General features: G+C 34.0%; 1 protein-coding gene across 3 annotated transcripts in view; it reads right to left on the bottom strand.

The window, feature by feature from the left end:
- LOC140764697 (pantothenate kinase 2-like) overlaps window positions 1-20,062 on the bottom strand; it is a 30,853-nt gene extending 10,791 nt beyond the window's left edge. The window contains exons 1-15 of one of the 3 annotated variants that reach the window (XM_073103398.1): window positions 19,913-20,062; window positions 19,261-19,529; window positions 18,375-18,587; window positions 17,287-17,345; window positions 14,324-14,440; window positions 11,937-12,056; window positions 11,750-11,844; window positions 11,563-11,656; window positions 10,108-10,239; window positions 6,422-6,534; window positions 5,994-6,186; window positions 5,480-5,691; window positions 4,976-5,020; window positions 4,836-4,884; window positions 3,152-3,234 (exon numbers count right to left, since the gene is read on the bottom strand). In XM_073103398.1, the coding sequence (XP_072959499.1) occupies window positions 3,152-3,234; window positions 4,836-4,884; window positions 4,976-5,020; window positions 5,480-5,691; window positions 5,994-6,186; window positions 6,422-6,534; window positions 10,108-10,239; window positions 11,563-11,656; window positions 11,750-11,844; window positions 11,937-12,056; window positions 14,324-14,440; window positions 17,287-17,345; window positions 18,375-18,587; window positions 19,261-19,507 (1,772 nt within the window). In that variant the 5' untranslated portion in view covers window positions 19,508-19,529; window positions 19,913-20,062. Of the gene's footprint in view, window positions 1-3,151; window positions 3,235-4,835; window positions 4,885-4,975; window positions 5,021-5,479; window positions 5,692-5,993; window positions 6,187-6,421; window positions 6,535-10,107; window positions 10,240-11,562; window positions 11,657-11,749; window positions 11,845-11,936; window positions 12,057-14,323; window positions 14,441-17,286; window positions 17,353-18,374; window positions 18,588-19,260; window positions 19,530-19,912 lie in introns of those variants that run through there. The other 2 variants (XM_073103399.1, XM_073103400.1) reach the window with 2 other exon arrangements.
- Window positions 20,063-21,134: the final 1,072 nt, after the last annotated feature.

Genomic DNA, 21,134 nt, shown 5'->3' with positions numbered 1-21,134 from the left:
TGTACTGGAATGAAAATGTTGAAATTTTCAACATCTTTAAAGACACTAAGACTTTTAGCATCTTTAATTAGAACTAATACTCAAGCGCCACGTTAGTTGTTCTCTCTCCTACGTGGGGAGAGAGAAACTCAAATTTATAAGTACTTTGAATTAGTAATTGAAAATGTAAGTTTGTGTTAAAATAATATTTAAACAAAAGAGGTCCTAAATGGTAAGCTAGCATGTCAAATGCAATTTTATTAGATCTATAAAATGTCAAAAGAGAGATGACATAAAATACCTAACTAAAAATCTATTATCCCTTTTGATTTCCTTGAGCATCACGTCATCATCTCAGGTTCTCGCTCCCAATGGAAGACACTTGCCCTACTGGCACTTGCTGTGCTAGTAGTGGCACATGCCGAGCCATGTCAGTCAGACACGACCACATGCTAGTCATTGTGCCGATATAGAGTTTTTTTTATAAATTTTTTATTTCCATCAATGATGATCAAATCAATTTTAATCATTTTCTTAACAAACAGATATGATATGACATGTGGAATCCATTATTTAACTTTTTCTTATTTTCATCAATTATCATCAATTAACTACTCGTCAAGCTAGATCTTCACGACCGATTACTAATCAAGTTATATCATCTTCACAATCAATTGATTCTTTAGAAGGCTTAAATAAATTGCGGATGATAAGACTAGAGATAATAACGATAATGATAATGGTGATAATGACGAGACTCAGTCTGGTGGCGATGATGATGATAATAAGACATGCGTCCTTGCTATACAACATTCTCAGAAAGGTATTGTTTTTACAAAGGAGGAAAACTTTTTACATGCCACCCAAGATCAACACCACAGGACCAGACCTAGACCATCACGAGGCAGAATTTATCAGAGACAGAAGAAAGTAAATGGACATTTCAAGCTCAACATAATTACAGTCAGATGAAGGAAAGAGTCGAGTCTATAGGTAGCAGAACATCAAGAGAAGTGTGCCCACATGATGATATGAGTTCATCATCATTACCATCATATCAATCACACCTATCAGAGCCACAACACCCTCATTATACTCCATATTCACAATCTGCATATGTTTATAGTGTGTTTGCGCCAATGTCGGTGTCAGTTGTTCCTATGCATGTTCACTATCCATATCATATCATAGGAGAATTATAAATATTTTTTTTTGTATGAAAACTATGTGAGACGTTATAAAGAGCAGCATTCTCGTGTTATTTTTGTGCCGACAAATAAAATCTTTGATTCTCCTTGCCATTCTATATTGAACTAAATATTAGTTTTAATTATTGAACTATTATCAATTAATATTAGGTATTGAATATTATTATGTGTTCAATTATATTATGGAGTATTCAATCATATTATGGAGTGTTCAATCATTAATATTAGTTTTAATGAATATATTTAATCATATCATGTGTTGAATAATATTTATATTTAACTGTTACTTTATCTTTAAGAAAATAGATTATTTATAAAAATAATATAAAGATAAAACATTATAACATAGATTGACATGCCAAAGACTTAAAAATATTTCTAAATATTATAAATGTGTGTCAGTTGCATGCAAGGGTGTGCCATGCCAATGATGGCACGGCATGTACCACTAGCACGACCATTGTTGATAATTATATTTAGTTATTTACTATTGCTAAATAATTATCATTTCAGAAATGTTAGCTTGTTTGTTTATTAAAATTATAAGGTGTAATCCCATGTAGGATAGGTTTTACATTCACACTCTAGTTAGTTACCTTTGCATATAATAAAATCGACTAATGTATAATCATTTTAATTTTTTTTTAAATATCTTAAATTACCAAACCGCCATGGTGTGTACCCCACTTGAACCATGGCTACATTTTTAGAACACTGATTTCAATGTAAATTAGGAAAGAAGTGTTTTAAGTCATATGCCTTGAAAGCTACATTAGCTGTATAAATATAGTTTTTGACCAAACTAGCCCTCCCAGACTCTTACGCATCTGGTACACTTCAAAAATTAAATACAAGACTAGTTGTTTAAAAACGCTGAGTAGGGTAATGGATTCTAAATATATATCGCTGACCCAACCAGCAACTTATATAGAAATTTTAAAATTGCAAAAAAAATTGCTAAGTCTTAGAAAAAAAAAGATTTTCATATAAATTGCTTTTAGGTTCAGCAATTTATATAGAAGTCACTGAACTAGAAACTGATTCATATAGAATTTTTTTTCCTAAGAAGTAGCTAGTAAGTGACTTATATTTGCAAGTTGGTCCCAGTCAGCAATTACAAGAGGCACTTAATTTTGTATTTAAATTTTGAAGTGTACTAGACACAAAAAAAATTTGGGGCAGACTTAAAATACTTCAAAACTCGTACAAATAAGTGAACTATGGAAAGATATCATTCATTATTTATCAAATTGTGTGCCTAAATGGCTATTTGCCAGCAAGTTTTTCCAAAAATTGGCCTGTAAAGCAAGGAAAATGTCCACTGGGGTGATTAGCTTAACTCACTAAATGACTAGCTATTAGCCAGAATCATGACATTTCTAGGCAGAGAAACCCCTTCTTCCAGTCATTGAGCGATGTAAATCCTACTAATGCATATGAATGAACAGGAAATTTCATAAGAACTTTCTAGAAATGTCAGACTTGGAGGTGGCTGATGAGCACTAGTGCATTTTTGCACGAGAACATTCTCAAGCCAGACTAGATAATGTATAGTGCAACTTCATCTTAGTATTTGTAGCTTGGTCTCTGTATGCAATAGTTTCTCTAAACAAACAAGGAATTTCACTTTCCAAATTACTCAATAGATGAGCCACTATGTCCAACACCATCAAGAGTCTGTAAATATGGAAAATGATGCTGAGGTGTTGAGAAGTGAATCATCATGGTTTATTGAAAAACATATATTTCTCTTATTTCTTTTACACAACCACACCCTTTTTGCTCCAAATAACATGTTCACATATCACGGACATGTTATAAGGTGGACCTTGATTTTTTCTTGTTGATATAGCCTATTGAGAATAACTCCTCCATAATTCAATACCAACAAGGTTTTGTAAATGAAGTTTTCTTATATCATTCTTTATAATTACGTATCTCTTAACAAACTTGAGAAGATTTACCTAGCTAAATGAGCTGAAAATGCATGTGCAAATGCATCTCCTCTTCTCTTCGCATCATCAGTTCCACCTTCACTAGCAACTGCCTGTAGAGTCATGAATAAGCATCAAATACCTGAATAAGTACCAATGTCCTCTAGCCTCTAGTTATACTGCAAGAGAATAGAAAAACTCTACTGCATTAAAACCCAGGTTGGAGAATAGAATACTTGAGAATCTAAAGATTTTGAACCAATAATGACCATGACGATTGGCACTCAGCACAGATTATGCTAGTGGCACAGCCCCATGACTAGGTATGCTGCACCGTGTTGATCGGCACGGGTACATGCTGCACCGTGTTGATCGGCACGGGTACATGCTGTACCGGCACGGACCAGTGCTGAAATGAAGTTTTTTTTAATTTATTTCACTTTAAAAATTAATTTGGGGTGTACAAATGATAGATCTAGCTCAAATTTGCTAGATCTATTATTTATAAGGGTCATTCTACATAAATCTAGCATTTTGGTGTTATTCTATATAAATCTAATATTCTGGTGCTAGATCTATTTAAAAAAACTGTTTAAAATATGGGAATCAAACAGAAATTTTGACTTACCCTAAAATTGCCCCCAAATTTTGAAAAATCATCATTAATATGTCATTCATTTAAACTGGGTAAACATTGGTACATGAATATATTAGATTTCTCCATATGAGTTGATTTGAACTAACTTTATAATTTTTAGCTAAATTTTAGCATAATTGGATTTTCCCTAATTCTTTTTCCCAAACTTTAAAAGATCCAAAACTGATATTGTCAAATCCATTCAAATTGGGTCAAAATTGATATAGGAGCATATCCGATTAACTACGTTAAACTAGGTTTTAGTTTTAATTATTGAGCTTTTCTTAATTAATTAATGTATTCGATCATATGATATGTTTAATCATGTTTCTACTTGACTATTGCTATATCTTTAATAAAATAAGTTATTTACAACATTACTTAAGGATAAAAGACTCTAATATAGGCTTTAATATGTAAATTTAAACAAAAAAATGTATAAAGACCCTAAAAAATATATTAAAGGCATGTCATTGGCATGTAGGGCATAATGACCAGGTTTTGACACGACACATGCCTTTGGCGTGGCCATCCCTGTATTGAACTATGAGATTTGGAATATTTTGATGCCACAGATAAGAAAAGAGATGCTAAAAAATTAAGAGATAAGAGCTGAAAAGAGTTGCATCTATATCAAAACTACGAGAGGGTTAAGTGACACAAATGGAAGTTCAAGGAGGTATTCTGATTTTCCACCTAACCATGGGTGTAAATTCTATTTTCCCCTTCAAAAATCATAAGAATCTATATTTCTAGATCTTATAGCAGAAATTTAATATTAGTCCTTCTACCAATACAGGCATCTATTTGGAACCCATCAGCCAACTACATATTAAGAAATCTCAGAAATCCTAGAATGCTGAATGATAAATAAAGTAATATATCTGGCTTCTAACATTGAAGAATGCAGTACAGGGAGTAGAAGACTAGAAGTAAAATGTTACCCAGTTGGTTATTCAACTATTAAGGAGATAGGTGGACAAACTGAGTTCTACCATGTGGATTCCAGAAAATGGTTTCTTGAAGAGCCAGTAGCAAAAAGAATTGTAGTTAAAAAGTCAAGATTCAAGTTCATACCTTATCAACAAGGTCAGGCATATGCCCTGATAACACCATAAACCAATACCTAGATGGTGCATAGCTTACAGATCAGTTACAGAAGAGTTTCCAACTTTTGACAATTAATGTTCCGAAATAAGAAAGAATGTGGAACATACTCAAGCTCACCATGATCCGAGAGATCTATAGTATTTGGCTCATACCTGCACATTTAAATCTTGTATGGATTAAATTGCTTTATATAACCCGATGGTTCAGATGCTTACATAGTAGTCATCAACATGTCAAAGTAACTACTTCCTTTACAAAGAAAGAAACGATGATAATGTTCCCCATAAAAGACATGACGGTCGTTTATACAAATATTAATGGATGAAACTGATATGTATAAAAAAAACTGCAAACATGCAGATAACATCTTGGAAAAGCAATATATGCACATTAACAAATAAAAAGAAATTGAGCAAAAACATGGAAAAACAGAGAGAGCAATAGTAATTCTTGAATGGCAGGCTGAAGAGAGCTTAAGTCATATCTACTTTGTGGTTTCAGCAGAAACTTTCCAGGACAAGGCCAAGTGGCTTGTTATCAGGCAACACTTTCCATCAGAAAGATGTTTACTGATTCAGATAAAAGAAAAGAAGAGTAAAGTGGCAGCGTACATCTTAGGGTCTGCTAACAAAGGGAACACATCAAGCGTGGGCACAAGATGGAGAACACCGATATTCAATGCTGCACTAGCATCAGAACGCAATATGTTTCCCCTTGAAGAAGGGCGGTCAAAACCTCCCACACCAGTTGTTCCAGGAGGAGCCATTGGAACAGGGGCTGTTATCTCAGTACCCTTCTGTACAAATTTCTCCATCCATGATATCTGCAAAGAGACAAGTATTCATTCTTTCACCGCATAAAAGGAAATCAGAGGAAAGGGCAGAAATCCCAAATCTCACAAAAAGAAAAGAAAAAAAAAAGACCTCCTTCATGACTAAAACTAGCACGATCTCTATTTTGAGATTCAAAAAGTAATCAAATAAGATAATAAGATAATATAATATGAATAAGAGTTAGTAGGACTGGTATATATAAATCTTGGAGCTCTACAGTAACAAAATAAAAACGTTAAAATTTGAGAACAGCATAACCACCAAGTGCAAGGTAAGAATCTTATATCCTTGCCTTCTCATTCAAGTCACTAAGAGGAGGACCATGAAACTTTCCTCCAACATAAGGAGAACCCATAGGGAACCGTTCCACCAACTGATGTGACATCAAGTCATCCAGACCATGCTTCTCATAGCTCATAAATGCACCAAGAGCTCCCAGAAAACCCTCATGACGCAAAAACATGGCTTGTGCCTGTCCCTTGGACCTACATAAATGAAGAATAAGAGGAGAAACTATTCTAACTAAGAATAAAATATCAATATTTCAAGAATACCACCCTCTAACAGTTTCCAAAACTGAAACTGATATGTGCATATATATATATGCAGAGATAATACTGTGTAGTTAAAGGCTTAAAGCAAAAGAATGATAATCTCTACCATAAACTATTAAGTGTAAGTCTTAAAGCACATGAGTAGAACTATGTCCAAAGAAGTTACCAGAAATGGACGGCAAAAGAGATAGTGTCCATGGTGTAAGCATGACCGCGAATGAAAAATCCACCAAAAAATATTCTTTTGAGCCCATAACGAAGCGCATTCAAATATGAGATCTATCAAACAGAAAGCAAGTGAGCAATATGGAAGGTTAGAACATTTATGACATTTTGGTTTGCATTTGAGGTAAAAGATACATCGCTATGGAACCTATAACTCTTGCTTTTCTGCATTTGTTTGTCTGCTTGCTGTTTTCTTTCTTTCTTTTTCCTGCTCTTTTCTCATGTTTTTGTGTATGAGAGAGAGAGAGTTCAATCAAAAACAAAAACAGATGAACTGCCTTAAAGAGCAGCTGCAAATCTACAGATATAAGTTATGACATGAAAATGGAGGCCTCAAGTGGAGAAAAATGTTATGGATATATAGAAGGCCCATATCTTATCCCTGGTGAGTCAACTTGCAATCCATATGCACATATTCCAGTTCAAGATTATTAAGTGTCTTGAAGTATCACAAACATGTGAATAGATTTAATCAACTATATGAAGTTTAAATGTGCATTGGCTCTTTCTCAAAAATTAAGTCCAAAGGACTAAAAAATTGGAGGTTGAGGACAAAAGCGAGTTAACATGTCCACATAAATTGATGTTATCAGTTTATCACCGTGCCACCAGAGTAGTAGATTAATACCACCAAGGTGATTTATTATCACAAAGGAAGATGTCTTTTTGCAATCTATACAGATATCTAAGAAAATTTCTCTCTAAAAATAGTTTGCTTTCTCATTTATGGCTATGAAAGTATAAAACTACCATCTGAGTAACTCATGAAAATATAAAATTACCATCAGTATCTCAGTATCTTTCATTAGCCACCTCATCTAGTAATACTAGAGGACAAAAGCCAGTTATTATTTCCACAAGTCTCACATAATTATGACGTTAATCAGCATGCCACAAACACTAGGGTATTATACAACCAACGTGTAAATTACCACAAAGGAAGACATAATTTTGGCAATCTGACCAGATATGTAATATAATTTCCATCACTAAAAGCAATTTGCTTCTCGCTCTTAACAATGAAAATAGGATACTACCAGTACCTACCATCTCAGTATCTTATTATGTTAACCACCTTGTTTGAGCTCCTTATTTAACAAGACATTCCTTGAATATCTTCTTCTAATCAACAAGATTGAAAATATTAAGAACAAAAAGATGGTATTAGTTTTGAATGTTTTATGAATTGGTGCTAACTACCTTAGTGCATCAAAAGTGACTTTCAACCCATTGACATCCCATAGTCACTAGCTCCAAGGAGATGGATTTCTTAGTTACCATTATAAAGAGAAAGAAAGAGAGCACTAAGTTTTTTTTTCTCTTTTTTTCTTATTTTTGAGAGAAAGGAAAGAGTAGTCAGCTCCAGTTCATCTGTAAGAATTCAAAAAATAAAATAAAAATTCATGTGCATTGCATGTGCGACTCCTTCTCTCACCTGTTTTGCAACGAGAAGAGGGATGGCCGCGAAACCCTTGGCCGAATCCTAATCAAAATTAAATTTCGCTCCGATAAAATAAAACCCTAACCTTAAATTTTGAGAGATACACTGAACCCCGTTCTTCCTCTTTCTCTCCTCTTCTTCTTTCTTCCTTGTCCAAGTCGCGTCCTCGGATCGGCACGGCGGAGCACTGTCGGAGCATTCGGAGAATGCTACGCGACCCATCGGTGAGTGCTCTCCCACTCCATAAAATTAAATTGAGTATTTTAGGGTGGAAAATAAATACCTAATTATTTGGGCATATGCAGTTTGGCGAAGCTTGCCAGCCGACAGCTTAGAGTTGCTACTGCTCCTACTCCGGAAGCTTCATGTCCTCAGATTCATGCCATGTGTACTTCTTTTAGAGCCCTTGTGGATTGGATCGCTATCAACCTTGGAGTTGACAGTTGACATCGTTCATCGACGATTGACCCGACCCGACCAAATTAGTTTTATGAGATTGGGTCTTTAGCCCAATCCATTTAAATATGAATTTTTGGGTGGGTTGTGGGCCAGCTGCAACCCAGCCCAACCCTTTAGGTTTGAATTAATGCGAGACAATTGCAACCCAGCCTAATCCTTTGGGCTTAATATAGCACATTTAAATAATCTAATTAGTTTTAAATTTTAGAAATCATGATATTCGTTAAATTAAAATTATATTATTTATTTAATTTAAAGATGGTGATTTTTAGCATGTGAATTAGAGATTTTCATTGTTTCATTTGGACTCAAGTGAGTGGGTTCACTCATATATTTGTTCGATTTATTCGTCTTAGACTTCATGCTTTTTATTATTTCACGTATAACTCGATGTGCAAATACATTCTTATATTTTTGTATGCATATTAATTATTATATTTTGTGTCTAAAACATGACATATTGCATTGCTATACTTCGTGCAAATAATAATTAAAATGAGAGTGAATATTAGTTGAAATTTAAAAAATATAATTGATATATGGTAAGATTTTGAGAACAAACATAAATTAGATATTCTTCATGCATTTCCCTATAATGACCCAAGTCTACTTTGAAGTTCAAAGAACAAATCTATACCTGATCAACATGTGATCCGTTTAGGTGACTCTAATATGGCAAAAAAACAATCCCATGCTAGATCAGAAATCTCTTTGAGGTGATTAATCTTTCTCTTTGGTTAGTGAAAAAGATAGGATAAGTTTATCGCATAGTGACACCTCCTACTAATTCTAGTTAGATCAACTACAAAGAAAAAACCCGAGTATCATCTCGAGGTAACTTCCAATTAATGTGAATCCACAGAGCATTATCCTAACTAAGACATATTTATTATTAATATTAATAATAATATTATTATTATTATAAAAAAATTTAGTATGTTGATGCTAAGCATGTTATGAGATATGACTTACTCTGTAATTACTTATGCTGTTAATATTATTGTTATCATAAGCATGCTTAGTGAGATTTTCATTTATATTATTAGACTTTTATTTATTTAAAGTTGTGTTTATGGATTCAGATTTATTTAGTTTTTCAATGGATTTCACTCACTGAGCTATAGTTATTGACTCATAGATTCCTTCTAATATTTTAAATATTGATTAACATGACGGCTGAGCAAGATGCACTAAGACCCTATCTTCACTTAAGATTTTATTATTTTATTCATCGGTTATATTAGACCTTTTATTCTAAACCATCTATTATTTTAGTTTGATTAGAGACACATTAGTGATATTATTGATTTTTTCTTTATTATTGGATTATATTTAATGAAGTTAGATATTCATAATTAAACTATTGTCATTTTAAGACTTATTAAAATATTAGTTACGACTTCGTGTATCTCAAATGTATTGAGGTACATAGCCGGCCATGACTCCGATTTCAGGTCGTGACATTATCTACCATAGAGTGAGGCAGCAAAATGTTGTGGCTCTCGGTACTAAACAGCAAAAACTTAACTATCAATTATTGGCAAAGCTATTTCACAATGACCTCAGTGAGCATAGTGGGTTTATTGAGAAGTAAAATCCTTCAACTTTCCCACCTTTTCCAATATGACACTGTTTCCAGTTATGCTATGAGATGCTTGAGATTATCCAAATACACCTAGTTGAGCCACTCAAATTCCCACAATAATTAAAGAGTAAGGAAATCTAACCTGTCCGATGTTATATGAGATCATTCGCAAGAGAGAAAGAGAAATATCCTCAGGTCTGTAATCTGAGAGTTCCTTGTTTTCTGAGATGGTCTTCCCAAAACTAGAGGCAATAGTAGATGCTGAGAGGCCAATCTGCAATGTTTTGAAGAATTTAAATAAGCCAGAATAATCAAACACAATATGGAAGAAGCTCTTACTGTGTGCTAGTATGTAAAGAGCTTGAAAATGATCCTAAGTGTAAGAAAAGAAAGGAGAAAAGAGCATCAAATAATGAGTTGCTAGGTGTTTCTTTCTTTTCCTGGCTAAAGAAAAGTCCCTATGAATATGTACTTTATCTTTTCAATGTTTGAGCTTCCATCTGTTTCATTTTTCTTGTACATGAGTATAACTGATCCAAAGCAATAATCAACTCCATAAAACTAATCTGAATGAGAATGGAATTGTCAATCATTTTTTTTTACAAGGAGAGAATTTATCACTTCCAAGAGGATTATAACCAAAATAGTTCCAACAAAAAGTAGTTATAGAAAAGATTGTCGACTATCTTCTTTTTCAGGGAGTAAACATAAATACTTAGCTATATAGGAAACCATCCATCAATGAGAACAACCAATTAGCTCATCCTAAACTACATGAAACACAATTTAGAATTTTGATCCTATTTTTTTCCTTCTTTGGTTTCTTCTGGTGGCAGCTAATCCTATGACTGTTAACTCACTTTTTTTTCTGATATTGGAGCAACATAAAACGTTCCTATTGCTTGCATCATCCAGTTTATGTAAAGGACTAAAAATATACTACCAGATATGAATAGAACATTTGATGTTTAAATAAGCATAACATGAAATATTAGCACTATAAAGATTTCCATCAAGTTGATCTGGTAGCAAGTAGCATGACAGTTGACCCAACCTTGTAAGGGAGCCGGCCATGATAATTTGCTAATTTACGGAGGAGATCGTCAAAAGCAGCATGTAAGGTTTGGACAGAAAAAGATATAAGCGGAAAAGGGTATCATATGATAGTGGAAGCTTTTAGATTGAAATGGTTATGATCCAGGTGGTATGAAATCTGTGGAAAGCTGATAGAGATATAAGGAAGAAATGTGGCAAAACAATGACATATAGCAATAAACAGTTTAAATGGAATCGAAGAATGGGTTTGTAGAGAAACTTTTTAAATTGAGATAATTAAAAGCTCACAATTTGTGATCCTAATAGAAATTTGAGAACAAGATGAATTTTGAACAAGTCAGAGCTAGACATAGTTGCAAATATCTACAGGCTATATAAAAACTTTCCAAATTTAACCAGGTTGCAGGTTTGCAGCCAAATGATCTTCTGTAAATATCTTACAGTTAATAGGCTACATGTTCTTCAATGATAAAATCAAGCAGTACATTGGAATTTATAACAGCATATCTTGAAGTTTGCATGAGACAAGAACAAGAGGTACCTTGGAGTAATCCAAACCACCATATATATCTCCAACAAGCATGTCAACATTGCTATTGTCCCCTTGCTGGCTCAATTCCAACAACTCGTCAAAACTGTGGATGAAGATGTATAAATTACCAGACAGAAAGAAAGCCTTAATTAATTGCATAAGATAATATATTGATTTATCCCTAAAGGAAAAGCACCTCTTGCACTTTGTCAACAACCTTCCCAATCCCCAATACGTACCACCACCAACATTTGTGCCACTTACTCTTTGAAACTTCCCCTCCCCATCAACCTTAATAAAGGAAAGATTGAAGAGGTTTATAAAGACAGAATATTTGATATGAAAAGTGACCCAGTCAAAGAATAGGTAGGCTTGAATAGTACCTTAATTATACTAACTCCAGAACCAACATTAACAAGAAGGTATGGGAACAAATCATTATGATCAATCTGCACGAACTCCTTCTGGCCTTCCATGTGAGTGAAAGCTTCATGACGTATAGCCTATCAAACATAGTATTGGATTAACAGTATATGAGAAATTGTACCAGCATTTTTACAAATGATTAAGTTTGTTACTATGCATCACATATAACATTTTAAATTATTGTATAATTCTGTAATTGAATGTTACAAGACCACCAATTCAACCAAAATGACCTAAAATGTTACAATGCCAAAATTTAATGCTCCATTGTACATTCTTTCTACCACTTCATAGTATAGTGGAAGAGATAAAAACTGTCAGGATATTGCAAAACTTAATTAACCATATTTGTATTATATTGCACAGAACTTGATGACAGCGGAAAGAATAGAATATCCTTTCCAAACAACACCAACAATTTCTCCAGCCAAATGTAGTCACAAGAAAAAATAAGTCACCACAAAATGTCCATTAAATGGTACCACACAAGCCTTTAGTCCCAATTATTGGGATTTTTATGGATCTTTTTCCTTCCATTCAGCTAATCAGCTCTATCTAACATAAGCTAAAAAAGGGCCGAAAGGTACCATGATGCATGAATTTGTCCCAAACTTATGATATATAGATGTAAGCACTAATCCAATGTAATTGAAACTAATTGGTGATAGGTATAAAGAAACCAGTAGTAAATATTAATCCATTTAAATCATTTTTTTAAAATTGGTTTATAACTTTATATATGACAAGGGGTATGGTAGCACATTGAACTTATCAACTAAATGGAAATTGTTGATATTGTCACTAAATGTGATCAAGGGAGATTCATGGATCCTTAACAAATAATGGCATGATAGATGTACTGAAATATGCATGTTCTCAATTTTCAATCTTGTAGAACTGCTATAACATCAATAGAGGTGATTAAATGGCCTGGCTTGCCCAAGCCTAGCTCAAAACTGTTCGAAATGGACCATGCTAAGTCAAGCCTGAGCCTAACTTGGCCTCGACCCAACTCTAGCCCAATTTAGTAATGGGTGATACAAGTCAGGCCTTTGTCCGCCCAACTCGATCTGAAAGCCTGACCTAACTAGCTTGTCTACAGCCCGTGCAGCCCTATCAGCCAGAAATCCTTCACGTTCTCTATTCTGACTTTTTTTTTCTAAAATGCTTCATTGTGCTGACATTTCTTTTTATATTGTTGATACAAGTCAAAGAGGGCAAGTACATGACATTAACTCTTATTAATTAAAAAAAAAAAGAAAAAGTCCATGAGATTGGCAAATTAACATGAGGGTATTTTGAAATGTCCAATGGCCCAACCAGTTATTCCAAGCCCGAACTCAATATCTCATGGGTTACTGGATAGTAATGAGCTAGACTATTTAGCCTGACTCAAACCGGGTCCGACCTAAGTGTCTCTCAATGGTGAGCTGCCGAACAGACACCCAGCATGAGCATGAGCCCGGCCCATCTCGCCTGAAGATCACCTCTAACATCAATAACACAAGCATGCAATAAAAATCACAGCACTAAAAAAATACAATTAGGAGCTCTTGGATAAGTTGCAGCCTATGAAGCACGGATACGAATGCAGGATACGAGGATATGGAGATATGGATGTGGAGATATGACGTTTGAATTCCTGCGCCAGACATTCGAACACCCAAACTCGAGGCTCGAATTCCAAGCCTAGCTGGGTCATAACAGTGGCACGGCCATCCATGTGACGGACTAAATCTCTGATACAACATGCATAGGAGTGTATCCTACAAACAATAACCTTATAGATACATAATGTGTATTGCATGCCAGTAATCAACAATAAATCCATGTATGGATCTCAACAGCAACAACTTATTTCATTCACTTATGTTAAACTTCAATTTGGCTCCCACGAAACAAAATCAGGATCTTAAGCAAGCCACTAGGATTATATTAGCAATGGCACTAGTTAGGAGACAACGTGAGAGTTAATGTTTCATAGTAATGTAAAATTATGCCTGCCAACAAGGAAGTACACATTTAGATCAGCTATATTGACATTTGACACTAATAAAAGAACATGAATTCCAATATTGACATCTTCTATATTATAGTTAGATCTTACGCAAGCCACTAAGAATATATTAGCATTAGCACTACTTAGGAGACAACATGAGAGTTAATGCATCATAGTAATGTAAAATCATACCCACCAACAAGGAAATGCACATTTAGATCAGTTATATTGACACTAATAAAAGAACATGAATTCCCATATTGACATCTTCTATATTATACTTAGAGAAGAGTGCTAACATGTAAAGTGATCATAGCAAAAATTTACAAGGAGTCACGGACACACCTTAAGCAAAAAATTTGCTCCAGCTACAAGACAGTCCATTTCATCCTCCTTATCGATACTAACTCCAAGTCTCTCCTTGAATACATCTGCGAATTTATATGCTCCACCACCTGTCGCCTTTCCATTCAAATGTAACCACTCAATACACTATCTTATTAAAGCAATTGCAACCTAAAGAGCTGCATTAGGTGCACATAAATGAGGTGCAAACAAGTATATCCGTCGTCATCGTTGATAAAGAGAGAGCAAAACTATTAATACAGTCCTATGGCATGCATGAACAGCGTCAGATATGCATCAGGTATAGATACTAAGAACAAAATAGGAACTAATAACTAATAAGTAAAGTAGTGCTATACAAAAGAATATGACGAGAAAATTTTATTTGGCTGCTCCATCAGTAAGCAAGAATTTTTTTTCTGTTAAATTTTTCCTTTTCTATGGGTGTATTTCTGTGTGTTCTCAGTTGGGCTTATAAATTTTTTGCTCGCTTGAAAGGTGCCCAATATGAGGCTCACATCGTTGCCTCTTGTTAAATAATAAATATAAAATAAAAGTATAAAAACCACCATTTTCTAACAACTAAAAATTTTAGAATAGTTTGTAAATTAACATAATATCAAAGCAAAAGTCTTGAGTTTGAATCATGTCAGACTCATCTATTATTTAAAATATAAAGCATTCACTCATTTAAATCAAGTGCAGTTCTTGAACCTATGAAAATATCTCATTCTTGAAGTGAGAGAGAGTATTAAATATAAAATGTAAAAATTATTATTCTTTAACAGCTTAAGTTTTTAGAGTAGTTGGTAAGTTAACAAATATTCTGGGGAGAGCAAGATTAAATGCATAACTTAGCGGCAAAAGTTTCAGTTATTTTACCTAGACTTAGGTAAGTGAGTTCACTCACATATTTATTCATATTGTATTTCGTGCTTTTTATTAGGCCACATATTTCTCTATATGCAAATTTATTTATTATATTTTTGTTGTGTAATTTAATTATTATAATTTTATATGTAATATGATTCATTGTATCGCTATACTTCTTGCAAATAGCAAATTTTAGTAGGGAAAAATATAACTAATATTTGATATGACTTAGAGAATAATCCTGGTATAGATCGCTTACGACTTTCCAAGGTGACTCAAGTCTAACAAAAAAATTTAGGGAAAAATCCTATTAGATCACTGCATTGACTTTCTCAGGTGACTCTAGCGGAGTTATAAACAATCTTAAGTGAGATCGAAAGACTTTCTAAGTGATTCTAATCTTTTTCAATAGTTAGTAAATGAGACATGGTATGTTTATCATATAATAACATATCTTAGTGATCCTAACCAAATCAGCTATGAAGAAAAGATCCGAGCATCATCTCGAGGTGACTTCTAGTTGATATAGATCTATATGATATAGACCTAATTGAGAGAAATAATATTATTATATTTGAGAAAAATTCAGTATGTTAGAACAGAGCATGTTATGATATATGACTTTCTATTATTTATTATTGTTGTTATTATTGTTACTTTAAGAATATGCTTAGTGGAATTGTCATTTTATATCGTTGGATTTAGATTTTACTTAAGTTATGAATTTTGAATTTATTTGGCTTTTGAGTGGATTCCACTAACTGAAATATAGTTGTTGGCTTATGGAATTTTTTCTTCTAATATTTCAGGTAATAGTCAACGTGACAACTAAAAATGCACTAGGACCCCATCTCCACTTAGAATCTACTCCTTTTACCTTCCAGTTCTTTTAGTTTTTATGTTTTAGACTATTTGTTAATTCAATTTACTTAGAAATACATTAGTGATGACATTAATTATTTTTATTATTATTAGATTAAATTATAGAAATTAAATTTTCTTATTAATTCTTGTCATTGTGTACTTAAAAAGCACTAGTAAAACTTCGTGTCTCTCAAGTGTATTGAGATACATGGTCAATCATAATTTTGATTTCCGATCATGACAAAGCTTGCTTGAACTCCATGCCAAATAGGAAACACAACATCATGATTATATGTTGGTTCAGTATGGAGTCAACATAAAAGTCACATTATGTCCTTTATCAGTGTCGATAAGGCACTACACATCACATGCCAAATAGCAAAGCTCGGGACTCTACTAAATTTGCATGGTTGATATGGTGTGGTACAACCAATGCCAAACAACAAGTGCCAATTTGGCACGTCTTTGGCCCAGGGTCAGCATTGGTTGGCATGCCTCTATATCAGTGCTAGTAATTCACTAGCACCATACATGTCAACTTGCGTCAATCATGTTAGTCATGCAAACCAACTTATTCCCATTGATCATTGAGCAATAGTAGACCGCTCAAAGGATTTGTATCCAATGTTATCCAGATGCCCGAACTTAAGACTCAAGTGACATCCAGTTTAGACATTCAAAACCATATGGATCTTGTGTTTAAAGAAATATCATGTCTGAAATATACTAATATCTTAATCCCATCCTAGACTTTTTCACTTGCCCATATCCACAAAGAACCATTCATTTGCTTTATTTTTTATTTTTCTCCCACCTCTACGTCAGAAAGTCAAGATACTTTAATGCAATCATAACACATGTATAGGCACACCAAGGCCACAATAGATAATTAGTACTAATAAAAATAAATCCACATGTATTGGGTCCATAAATAACTAGATACTCGAGAGAAACCATGAAATGTCAAGATAAAAGGTTGAGCTAGCAAAAAGTCCATATCAGAAACTACAACTTAGGTATCACTAGTTAGCTGTTATGCATTTGATATTAATCATCATTCAACAATATAGAAAAAAAATTATGTACAACAACACCATCTTTGGTAGACATTTAAGAAATCCCACAATTTTTACCTAAAACATGCATACAAATAATAGAAAAACAAAAGAAAATTTAGCCAGCTAAATGCTCACATAACATATCCTTGGTATACTTGTCGGTATTACCTTTATTATTAGATTAGCATCAGGTCGATCCCTAGAATGCCATGAAGGTGAATCAATTCCTGTGACCTAAAACAGCTCCCATCAATAATATAATAAACCAAACAGTTAAGAACACTATGATATAAGATGAAGGCATAACAAGAATCGAAATCCTAGTGAAACAGGGGGAATAAATTCTCTTTTTGACAAGTGATGCAGGGAAGAAAAAAAAATGCTAGAAAGGTCAAACTTAATATGAACAATTAAAGAATTAAGAACAAATAGTTCATCTCTTTTAGACTTAAATCTGTAAAAAAAATGATTTGGATAACAACTACAACTAGATGCAAGTTATCTTCAACTGACTCATCAAATAATAGACTTTCCTAATGTCTTTGTACTGGACCTAATGAAAGAGGTGGAAAGAACGATTGAGTGAGTGAGAGACACTATCTAAACACCTGAAACACTATAACCAAGCTAGGTGTAAGTTGCCACATATTTCTTCCAGGAAGAGATTTGCTAGCATCAGAACCATGAATTGTTTTGGGGATATACACAATTGCATCTCCTTTTGCAGGGTTACCTGCAAACTCTACAAAGAGTTTCAGTTACACTTCCAAGGTGCTGATGGATCATCTCTTACGTGCTTATAGAATTATTCTAGAATTTGCTAACATGATGCTGCCATTAATGGATATTCATTGCGCCAGCCAAGCTTCTTAGCAACTGGTGGGATGATGAGTAATTATTATTACTGTAAGGCTAGCTGTTAAAAAATAAAACAGGAATATTACTGAATTAAGAATACCAAACAGTTCTTAATTTGTTATACTGCTTTCTAGTTCAGAAGGATGTAAACTACAATATGAGGTGCGACATTCTGCCAGTACAGGTTTGCTAGTTTCACTAGTAGTAGTCGAACAACCAAAACAGTTGAGCAGCAGCTACTTTTACATACCCATGCAGATCTAGCTTGGATATTATTACACATTAAAAGCTAAATAGTAAAGCAGAACTTTTAGTTAAATAGTTAGTCCCATAGTTTTCTGCAATCTCCTAGAATCAGTTATATTTCTTAGCCTTTAAGAAATATAGTACGCACGTACCACCACGATGAAGTTGCTTAGATGAAATAAAATCCAGACATTCATTCAACTTCTCAGTCTCAAATTTTACAAAGTGGAGCCGCCCGCCAAGAATTGGGTAGCTCCTCCTGCTACCATTGGAGAGTCCAAACCTTTTCTTTATGGATCTTCTCCGCTTATCATCAGGTGAATGTTCCGCATGACGTGAAAAGTAAACCAACTTGATGAGTGACCCTAGAAGCATATGATAACACTAACATTTAGTTAAATAACATGACTAAAGAAAACTAACAAATTAGACATAGTTTAAAGGGTAATGACTTGGATGTAGACATATTTCAACAGGTCAATGAGTAACACGAAAATCTTTTAAAGCACTAATTGAAATAACATGTAATTGATCAGCACCATAAATTTTTCCCTTGTGATTAGAAGTAAAGAGAAAACTCATTCATAAGAATGTAGCAACAACCTGAAAGAAAGAGTTTGTGGTCTCCCTCTTATTTGGTTGTCCTGGTGTCATATCAGCTCTAACTGGTGGGGCAGTAATTAAGTTTAAGGGTGCAGAAAGTGGAGCAATAAAGGTAGGACTTCATAATGCTATTGGGAATCTGGCATAATAACTGTGAAATTCAGGAACTAAACAGAAAATTAGAAAAAATGTGCAATATGATACACTGTCCAGTGGCATCAAACTTAAATAACAATCACAAGGCAGAAGCCAAGAACATATCACAATAGTAAAGATTACTGTTGACGCATTGAATTTCCAACTTATTGGAATAAAGAAATTACTGGGACAACATCATTACAATAACTTAAATTCTTATGCTCTAGAAAGCTAAAGGTAAACAAACCAACACATGATAGTTTGAGAAACCAACAATTAAACAATAGGAAGGCAAACCTCCAATATCCAAAGATAAATGTGAGATGTCATCAGACTGGTTAGGCAACAAGATTGTCGGGTTCCTCTCCTCAAAATTTCCCTGTATTGCTGCTCCGCTGAGGTCAAGCTGTGGCCGCGAGCTCGACCGGTGCATCGGGTTCGACGAAGTTGGGGCCATCTCTTTCTCCACTTCTGCCGTGTTAATCTCCTTCAGAGTTATCCCTTTGCTTCCAGTATCGCTACTCCTATTGGGGCTTCCAGCCATTAATCCGCTCTCTACCCACCTCCTGCCAAACCCCAACTGCCTCAGTTACTCATTAGACAAACTAAAACCACGAAGTACATATCTCATAAACAATAAATAAAATAACATCACAAGCCTCGATCCATACTAAAAGCATACCAATTTATAGATTAGCTGGCATAGGTTATATTCTATGTAACATATTACAAATGTCAAAAACTAAAAGATACCTCAGATACTCTGTAAAAAGATCGCGGTAAAGAACAATAACAAGTCAAAAGGTCTCAACTAGACCATCCTATTCAGGGGAAAGATCAAATATTTCATATAAACACCCAAATAAAAGTAAAATTCAACTGCAATGAACCAATGGACATATAGACGAGAATCCACAAAACAACTAATAGATGGAAAATTGCCGCATACCCAAATCACCTTATCGGGATTAGAGCTCAAGTGAGGTGGGGTTTCGCGAAATTTCACAGAGGAAGACAGGAATTGTGCAGTTCTTTTCGACCTTCTTGGGGAGAGAAGGAAACGACTGAATTGTTCGGTCGAATGGGTCAGTGGTGCAATCGCAACTTTGTCTTGTATAATAGTAAGCAGCAGGATTACTATTTTGACTTATTGTCTACCGTTCATTTGTCAAGTAAAAAGCATTTGAACGGCTGTGATCTGCAATGATTAAAAAAAGGGGCCCATTATTTGACTAAAACTTAGATGGCCTTTACTTGATCACCCTCATAAAGGAAATATATGAAGGCTGCAAGTGGATAAAATTAGATCTTATTCATGCATCATAACTTAATTTACTTTCTTTATCTTTGGTCAAAGAATTCAAAATTCTCAATAATCGCTCACGAAAAATTATGAAGAAAATAAGGTTTGGTGGGGAAATTTTACACCACGGATAAGACAATCAATCTCTCCCCTCTCTCTCTCTTTCTATATATATATATTGTGGTTTGGTATTCATTGGTATCAAATATCAACAACCGCACTAGGATTGACCTTATAGTCTAGGATTGAGTTAGGTGGATTTTATTTCCACTCTTATATTAGGGTTTTTTTCAAACAACAACGGTGCGTGTGATCTAACCAATCCATTAATTCGCGGTTTTGCAATTTATCACTTTATGAATGGTATGTCTCCTACCATTTTCCTAAAAAAAATTATACGTACTTAAAAGATAAAATAAGGAAATAAGTTATGATGTTATTTATTGATCATTTTCTTTGTTTGGATAGGAAATATAAGTTAATGATAATTTTCTGTTTGTTTCTACTACAGATCTTGAATAATATTTACTCATTTGACTAACTACCGTGGACTACAATAACTTTGGTTAGATCAAAAGAATAGTCTTTAAGTGGTTGAGGTGTATTCCCAGAGAGACTATCCCAAAATCAATTCGTATTCATTCTTTTTATGCTAGTTGTTTAGTTAGCAATCATATTTTCCTTATTTATACGTATGGATGACTCTAGACCTTACAAAAGATTGAAAAATTCTATCATTATCTAGTAAAAAAAGATTGGACACTTTGTTGCACTAGTGATGATATCCACAAGTTATTTAGCATCTAGCTCCAAAATTAATTGCTCCATACCTGCTGTGGTTGCAGCCTCCAAAGCTCCACTAGCCTTA

This window comes from Typha angustifolia, chromosome 8, assembly GCF_048772165.1.
Source record: "Typha angustifolia cultivar Huaian chromosome 8, ASM4877216v1, whole genome shotgun sequence".
In the NCBI taxonomy this organism is placed as follows: Eukaryota; Viridiplantae; Streptophyta; class Magnoliopsida; order Poales; family Typhaceae; genus Typha; species Typha angustifolia.
Note: the sequence above shows the minus strand (reverse complement) of the source record. Positions and strands in the feature narration are given on the sequence as shown.